Source organism: Borostomias antarcticus, assembly GCF_949987555.1.
Source record: "Borostomias antarcticus genome assembly, chromosome: 1".
In the NCBI taxonomy this organism is placed as follows: Eukaryota; Metazoa; Chordata; class Actinopteri; order Stomiiformes; family Stomiidae; genus Borostomias; species Borostomias antarcticus.
In genome coordinates, this window is record NC_140234.1 from 54,264,300 (window position 1) to 54,273,250 (window position 8,951).

Sequence of the window (8,951 nt, forward strand, 5' to 3'; positions counted from 1 at the left end):
CTGATGTGCTAAATTAAAACTCAACAAACACAGAAGGCTTTGAATTTCAAAAACAGCTATAAAATGTGTTTTTGACCACCAAAGCGTGGTTAGTGTAATTGGCCTCTTGTGTAATAGGCCTCTTGGAATTGATTTCCTAATTGAATTATACTTCCTGCTTCAAAGCTAAATGTTTGCGTTTGCTCTCTTAGTGCTAACAGGCTTCTTCCAGAATCCTGTAGATACTGTAGACTACAGGCTTCCTACTGGCCTATAGATACTGTAGATTACAGGCTTCCTACTGGCATATAGATACTGTAGACTACAGCCTTCCTACTGGCCTATAGATACTGTAGACTACAGCCTTCCTACTGGCCTATAGATACTGTAGACTACAGCCTTCCTACTGGCCTATAGATACTGTAGACTACAGGCTTCCTACTGACCTATAGATACTGTAGACTACAGGCTTCCTACTGGCCTATAGATACTGTAGACTACAGCCTTCCTACTGGTCTATAGATACTGTAGACTACAGACGTCCTACTGGCCTATAGATACTGTAGACTATAGGCTTCCTACTGGCCTATAGATACTGTAGACTACAGGCTTCCTACTGACCTGCCTCAATCAGCAGAGCTTCTCTCAGAGGTGTTAAGTCAAGATACAGCGCAGATTTTTATACTCCAATTTCTTCGCGGCGGCGAAAAGTTAAATGAGCATTTCATGACTCTTTTATTAGGCCTTGCACACTAACCGCTGGGAGGTATCAGTAAGCAAGCAACTTCACGAGGCAGCAGAACGCAAGACTGACAACCTGGATTAGGACTGGGGTAGTAGATAAATTCAAATATATATTCTCTGTTCAAGATGTTGTCATATGAAACCTACATTTTGAACTTGTGTTGTATACAGTGGAATAGCTGTCTCCTGTTTGTTTGCCCTGACACCTCTTCCCCAGGCCTTAAAAGTTTTATGGCAGGAGATCCCCCCTCCAGGGGTCCCCTCCGCCCAGTTGTCTTTCAATCTCTGTAAATGTACAGTTCAGCTGTTGACCCTCAGACCTAGCCTACTCACTGATAATTGGTTAGTGAAGCATTGCATAATATGCATGTATGGGTTGTACCCACAGTGTTTATAATGCTCTGTTTTGATGATAATCATTGCTCTTGGTGGATTTCCTTTCTCTGAGAGCCCGGCTTTGCAAACTATTTGGAATACAAGTAACCAGCGTGGACTTACAAAGATGAACCTTGGCATTCTCGACTACTCTTTTCTTAATTATTAGAATAAATCCACAACACTGGTAGTAAGGCACCAGGTTATCAGTCTTGCGTTCACTGCATGAGACGCTCGCATGTACAACTGGATGAAATTAAACAGTGTTCTGCTGCCTCTTGAGGTGGGGAGTGGTGGTGCGTGAGTATAAACATCTGTATGCAGATCGCTGGATCCTCTGTGTCTATGTGGAAACAGCCTGTATCTACAAAGTTTGGCTTGGTTGATGTAGCCTTCCTGTAGAATTGCAGGCCCTTGCTAGAACTTACAAACCCACCCTGCTCCTGTAGAACAATGCACAGCTCTGCTGCAAATCTATACTGTATCTGATCCAGGTAAGACCAAGCGCTTTATTAATATACCGCAGGGCTTTCTTCCTATCTCACTCCTTCCTTGTTTGTTGTTCCTTTCTTACTCATCTCCCTGTCTGATGCACATCCCACTCACTCACTCACTCACTCACTCACTCACAGCAGCCCCTTGATCTCATGCTCTCTGGTGACACCCTCTCATGTGTGCTGTGCCCTTTGCTTTACTGTGGTGAATTTAGTTTTGTTCTTCTTTCTTTCAATTCTCTCCAGATTGTCCTCTGTTGTCTTTTGTTTTGTTTTCAAACTTGACATATTTTCCCTTTTCTCCCTCCTTCCATTGTCCTGCCCTTCTCTCCGTTTCCATCGTTTGCCCTCTCATCCTCCCCTCCTCCTTCCCTCTTCCCTACTCTCTCCCTCTCTCCACGCTCCTGTTCTTTTGCCTGGGGCTGGACACGGGTGGACTACAACAACACTCATCCTGACTTTCCTCATGTTGTGTGTGGGGGTGTTGGGTCGTGCGCCACCCAGCAGCGTCCCAGGGGTGTTCCTCCATGACATGCACTCTGATGTCTTTCTCCCTGTCCATACTGACTGTCTTCCTGCTATCGTAGTCAGCAAGGAGTTGACACACACACACACAAACGCACATACACACACACACACACACACACACACACACACATACACAGGAAAGCCTGCCTCTTTCTGCCCTGGTTGTCTGTCTCTCTGGAAGCCTTTATTCCACATGCAGACCTAGCAGAGACAGACAGACACACACCTCTGTGGGCTGGGAGACGGGGCTCAGTAGCTACTGAACGACGCTAGTCCCATCTACTGAACCAAAGGCAGGGATCTCCTCTGTCTCCCTCAGAACCATGCTGATCACCATAGCACAGCTAGTAGCAGCACTAATCACTTCTGTGATGAATCAGTGATTACCGAAGCTTGAGTTTACAGTAATGAACACTAGTGTACGGAATGAGCAGTAATTTTAAACAGTGGGTATTTGTGGTAGAGCAACACGGAATCATGAATGGTGAGTACCAGTAACCAGGCATGTCAGCTTATACAGTACACTGTAAAGGATGTATATAATGTTTTCACTCACTATATGAAATGTACTGTATGTAAAGATTTGTAACATTCATTTTTACATGGTCAAAAAGATGTTTAACCAGTACCAAATTTGTAATATGCTACTAACATTCCATTGTGAAACTGTGTACAAATCATGCTGATGTTGATATGCGGTCAATTGTGTGTATTTATAACTGAGGAGCGACACATCTCGGTCAAAAGTACATATTGATGTTTTTGATACATTCGATTTGAGTGTATTGTCCCACGACATCGGCACTACTGTTGGTGAAGTGGATGTCCTGAAGGGGTCTTCACAGATGTTTCTCTCTCTTTGTCTTTGAGATGAAAAGCCGCTCATACTGTATAGCTCACTTGATAGTATGCATGGTGTAGACTCTCATACAAGAACTCCAGTTTACAGAGTTCATATGGTTCACACCGCAAATTTTCTTCTGGTCTTTTTGGTTCTGTCTAATCTAATCAATAAAGCTGGTTTAATACATTATCGATCAGATGTTTTGAAAGGCCAGGCTGGGCGTTGGCATATTTGCATTTCAAAACACATCAGGGGAATTGATCGATATGTTTATTTGAGCGCATCCAGCACACACACCGTTAGGCAGCTGGATGTTATCGATGTGCATTCTGTCCAACAACATCACCCCCACCCCCTCCCCAATCCACTGAACAACTGGGTAGATGCTGTGACCCCACCACTCTAGAAAGTATCAATGTGCATGCCAGCAGGTGAGTTGTTTGTGTTTCATGGAACCATATTTGACAGTACAAACGTTTGTTGTTGGTTGTACTCATGGCCACGTGGTACTGTATCTTTGCTGTCTAAACTGCACTACTGTGCATGTGCTGTAGAGTGATGGTCTCTCCGCCCTCTCTCCCGTAGACCCGGCGGACGGGCCGGCGCTGTCAACAGGCGTCATCGCCGGCATCCTCATCGTGGCGGCGGTGCTGCTGCTGCTGGCCGTGGACGTCGTCTGCTTCTTCGTCAACAAGTGCGGCCTGATCATGTGCCTGTGTGGCAAGCCGGGCTCCACGGTGAAGGACAACCTGGAACAGGGCAAGGCCGCCTACATGTGAGCGCCGGACGCTGTCTCTACTGTTTGTTGGTGCCGTGCGTGCTGCTAATGTTAAGCGGCTCCGTGAGATCCCGGGCTACTTCCTTGCCTCGTCCGGGTGTTAATCTCCGGGGCACTGTGCTTTTGTTCCGCAGAAAAGACGAGTCTAAAGAGCCAATTGTGGAGGTGAGGACCGAGGACGAGTGCACGGCCAATCACAATGCAGGAGGGCCCACGGAGCCCAATGAGACCACGCCCCTCACAGAGCCAGAGTGAGTTTAGGCCGAGACCCGCTGTACACACGCCGTTAGAGCTCTCACAGTACACTCCTCTCCTAAGAATCACAACCCGCTGATCTGACTCTCAGATGTTGAATCACTGGCAATTCTTGAACGTCGTGTTCAGGTAAAGCAGATCTTGGATGTAGGTGGGAATACAGGCTTTCTGTAACCGTTGATTCAAGTCAGTGATTCTGAAGAGAAGTCCACTGTCTTGAGCTTGTGTGTTTTGATGCTTTCTGTCGAAACTCTCAAGTGTGGCTTTTTATTTCAGAGGGGAGGGGTCGTGGTGTTGTTAAACTATTTCTTTTGCAGCTTTTGGAGATGTAGCATTGTGTGAAGGTTGAATCAATACCAGTCAAAGACATGAACAGGGAGTTTGTCCTCCCGGTCAAGGCATTGAAGGAATAACTGAGATAGCCTACATCTCAGAATAGTGATAGAAAAAGTGCTGCTGGATTAGCTGAGTGTCACTGGTACTGTTCCACCCCTTCAGGTAGTGATCCTTGGTTCTCTAGTTGTCTTTAGAAAGATGTCTCTGCTTTTAGGTTCTCACTGAACTCCCGTGTCAGTGGATGCATGAGTTGCAGTACCCCTCTGTGTTCACTCACAGCATGGAACACTCTAGTGTGTGTTTTGTCACTGTAGTTGATGTTTTGGCTGCTCTGTCTGTGTTCTTGAGTGTTACGTGTGGTGTCCCCGCATGCCTCCCTGACCCGATACCCTGCTTGCTAGTGGCCAGCCAGGCCACCCGTGTCTCAGTCGACCTGCGTGTCTAGTGTGTGTGTCTCTGTTCTCTCTCTGCTCTCTCAGGCTGGCGGCTCACACCGCCGCCCTGGCCCTGGACACGCTCTCCTCCGTAGCCACCAACTCTGACACGGCCACGGCCACCTATGACCCCGCCCAAGACAGCCCATGTAGCGAGACCACCACCCTCACCTGCAGCTTCTCAGCCGCCGACCCCACGCCTGCCCCTACCCATGCCCCTAACCCTGCCCACGCACCTACCCCTATCCCCGAGGACGTCCCAGCTCGCCAAGCCCCCCTTATATCCTCCTCCGACATCACAGCTAAAGTGTCCCCATTGGTAGACCTGCTGGGACGCCAGTCCCCTAAGGCAGAGGGTAAAACCGCCATCGCCATTAGCGCTGTTGAAAGCCCTAAACCTCAAAACTCCCCCAGACCGATACCGCCCAAGCGTCGGAACTCTCCCAAAATGTCGCCGATTCCCAAGGACCGGCCCCCTGTATCTGCCCTCGCGATGGACTCTCCCTCCTCCTCTCCTGGCCTGGACACCCAGAGACGTGCTCCTCCGGTCTCGCAGGTCACGCCTCCTGCCACTTTCTCAGGCCCTGATACGTTAACACCCGTTACCAAACCTGCTGCTGATGCACCTACTACACTGGACACCGGTATTCCTACCTCTATCGCACACAGCACCGATAAGCCAGCCAACACTAGTGCTACTACTACCAAAGATGCCCCCACCCCAGCTCCCACAGCTCCTACTGCCCCCAGCACTGTTGCCCCTGTCCTGATTACCCCTACGATCCTGGACGCTGACATAACTGCCCCTACTGTCCTGGACAGTATCACACCCGTCCCTGTTGGTTCGGACATCCTCACCCCGACACCTGTGAGGGCACCCGCCTCCGCCCCACGGGCCCTGCCTAGCCACGGCGCCTCAGCCGCCTATGACTTCCTCGCGGCCACTCCGACCAGCCGTATGCCCGCTGCTGCGGATCCCCGAGCCCCAGAGGTCGAGTTAGAGCTGAGCAACTGCGCCACGAGCCCCTCCCCGCCCCCAGCAGGTCCCTCTAGGCCGGAGAGCAGCCCCGTCACTGACCCTTCCGTGGCCAACGGAGATGGGCCAGACCTCCGGGCCCCGGGCCTGGCACCGGAGGACTCCGAGGCCCCGGCCAAGGCTGCTCCTCCTGTCTACGACGAGTATGGCTCCCTCTAGAGGTTTATCTCTGTCTTTGTGTGTGTGTGTGCATCCATTCACTCTCCACATCTTGCCATTGCTCACAGAAAATTACACTTCTATCATCGGGGTAATTGTAGTGAATTAGTTTGTCTTACAAGCGTTACGAGCAAGGCAGTGGTGGTCGTAGTTGTAGTTCTTTTGAATGGTGAGATGTGTGTTTGTAATAGTATCGATAGTATAGTCATGTGCCGTACAGTTTTGTAGTGAGGTACTTCTTGTTTGTTGTGGCAGTGGACAGAGTGTGCTCAGACTGACAACACTCACGATGGATCCTGTTGCTTAACTAGAAGAAGCAGACAAGAGCTGGAGGCCAGCTCCTGGCACTCACAGGCCTCTGGGGCTGAGGGAGGAGAGAGCCAGCAGGCAGGATCAGGCCTTTGGCCTTCAGGCTTCAGTGCTTTCAGATGTGGGGTTATTATTCACATTCTGCCTTAGCCAGGAACTCACTCATTCTCTCCCCTAGAGAGACGTAGCCAATGCTAAGCAAGGTGCAGTGATACAGTATACTGATATCAAGATGGTGCTAATGATTATTATTGTGTCTTTGTACTTTTTATTTATTTATTTTGTATTGGTGCGTGACAACAAAAGATTAACAGAATGTTTTAAGCAGCTGTGCTGGATGACTGGATGTCTTTCTGCTGCTACTGGAAGATGAAAGGGAATTTGATAATGTAACTCTGCTCATTTGCAGGAAGATGATGTCTGATGAGAAGAGTAAAGGGGAGGAGTCTGGCATGAAGACAGCCCTGTCGGATGTGATGGGAGGACACAACGATGTCACACATCTAAAAGCCAGTGAGAGCAAAGCATGATGGGGCCCAGGGCAAATCACACCATTCAGAATGCCGGCAGCAGCAGTTACAGAAACACTGCTGGAGTTTTGATTTCCAGTGCCCTTACTGCACATTCAGAACAACAAAATGTAGATGTACACTAGACTCATGAGATCACTATCTGATTGTGCTGTCATTTTTGTTTTCATTCATTGTTTGTTTCTCTACACTCATGGAATACTAAAGAGCACTACGTATATTGAGTTTGATCTCAAGTAGTCACAGGAGACAAATTTGTCGTTTTTACTACACTGAGTTATAATTGTTTGATGTGCAATTGCACATACTGTAAACAGTGGATTATTCAGGAACATTATATATAAAAGAGATGGACTCTCTATAGACATTATTTTATTATTTCCATGTTGCATTGTTGCAAATGTAAAATTATTTGTATTTTTTTATCTTAAATAATTTGAGGGATAGTCTCTGAATAGTTTTAATTGCATGTCTGATTTGCAAATGGTTGTATTTTTTTGTTTGCAATGTTTACTATTTTCCTCCGTATGTTCCGGGGTTGTTTAATATTAATATTGTTGTCATGTATCAAACACAAGTGATTTGATGATTACCTTGAAGGCTGTGGCCATTGACACAAAATCTCAGCCCTCAGTCAACTGCAGTGGGGTTTTTTCTCAAAGACAGACCCCTTGTCAGACAGATGCAGCATGAGTCAGGATGGTATCAGACATCTTCAACTCCTGGCCCGTGGAGCTGTCTAGTAGGGAGCTCTATTACATTAGACTGATACTAGCCTTACTCCGGTCCTAGTGAACTAAATATGTCACCCCGTGAGCAGCTATCATACACATAGAACACCATGTGTTTCGAATGTTGACTGAGAAACATTGAAGCAGAACGCCCAGGCGTTCTCACGGACAAGGGTTGGAGAATTCTGATAAAAGTGAATGTCTCATCCTGAACTCTATATGCACCACTCCTTTCTTTCAACATCAACTATGATGAGTATCTTGTCTTCAAGAGAAAGCAGACCACAGGCCTCACTACATCATCCCATAGGATCCTATAGGACGCCATCCTATAGTGTTTTTAAAGCAGAAATCTTCAGATGCATTTTTGTACTCTGTAAATCTGGAGAGATGTGTTTTTCACTCCTGGCTGCCAGCTTGTGCACTGTGACTGTGTCGATAGATTGTGTTGTCATCGGTTTCAATAATCTGCATAGCTTCGTTGTGAAAAAAATTACCCTGTTTTCTTTTATATACTGTATTGTATAAAAAGTGATAATACAGCAAATGAATAAACGTGGTCATTATGACACATATAGTATATAACAAGTCTCCCATTGAAGCAATGCCTGGTACAGCCTGTGCAGCAAATGGTGAGGTGTTTGCGTTTTGGCATGATACAGTTAATACTTAATAACGTGTAAATGAGACCCAGATGCCTATGTCGATCTGGGCGAAGCTAATTTAATACTGAGTTTAGTTATTGTCAGCTGAAAGCCGTTTCTGGCCTTTACTGTACATGGTTGCTTTTCTTCCCCTGTTGTGGTTCATGTGTTCTGAAATGTTGTCTTTGAATTTATTTTGTTTTTGTATAAAAGCAGTCATTATGAGAGTGTTTTATCTATCAAGTTTGTAATTCCACGGACAGCGGGTGGGATGGTTATCTAAAAATAGTAAAATACCATATTGAATAAGCTTTCTTGTAAATGACAAAAGCAGTGCAAATTAAATAATCAGGTGCTTAGCACCTCAATGGAAATGGATAGCAATTCCCTAACCTGTAGAGTATTCTGGAGGTGTCACCCTGTACCTCCCAGCCCCTGTCCCTCTTCTGGGTTTTACTGGGTTCAACTCAGAAAAGCTCTGCTCTCAGTGGTGTACAGTCTGAGTACTAACCCATTTACAAAATAAAACACAGTTGGAACCTTACATTGCTTGTATAAGTGACGTTATTACCTGGACAGTTACCTTTCCACTATTAGTTTCCTCTTCACCAGTATAGATCTGCTTCTCCCCACATTGAGTCAAGCTGTGGCATAGACATACTTGTTGGATGCAGTAAATATTTGTCAGCACTAGGTGGCATAAAATCACTTTATAGCCTAGGCTACTTATATATTGGTCGATGCTCTTTACTCATAATCTCGATATACCGGGTCC

The 8,951-nt window shown here is 46.6% G+C and overlaps 1 protein-coding gene across 4 annotated transcripts in view; it reads left to right on the forward strand.

The window, feature by feature from the left end:
* Positions 1-8,703, forward strand: part of ncam1b (neural cell adhesion molecule 1b) — a 110,525-nt gene extending 101,822 nt beyond the window's left edge. For 2 of the 4 annotated variants that reach the window (XM_084442058.1, XM_084442059.1), the window contains 4 exons: positions 3,550-3,739; positions 3,877-3,993; positions 4,813-5,946; positions 6,681-8,703. In XM_084442058.1, the coding sequence (XP_084298184.1) occupies positions 3,550-3,739; positions 3,877-3,993; positions 4,813-5,946; positions 6,681-6,801 (1,562 nt within the window). In that variant the 3' untranslated portion in view covers positions 6,802-8,703. Of the gene's footprint in view, positions 1-3,549; positions 3,740-3,876; positions 3,994-4,812; positions 5,965-6,680 lie in introns of all 4 variants that reach the window. The other 2 variants (XM_084442060.1, XM_084442061.1) reach the window with 2 other exon arrangements.
* Positions 8,704-8,951: the final 248 nt, after the last annotated feature.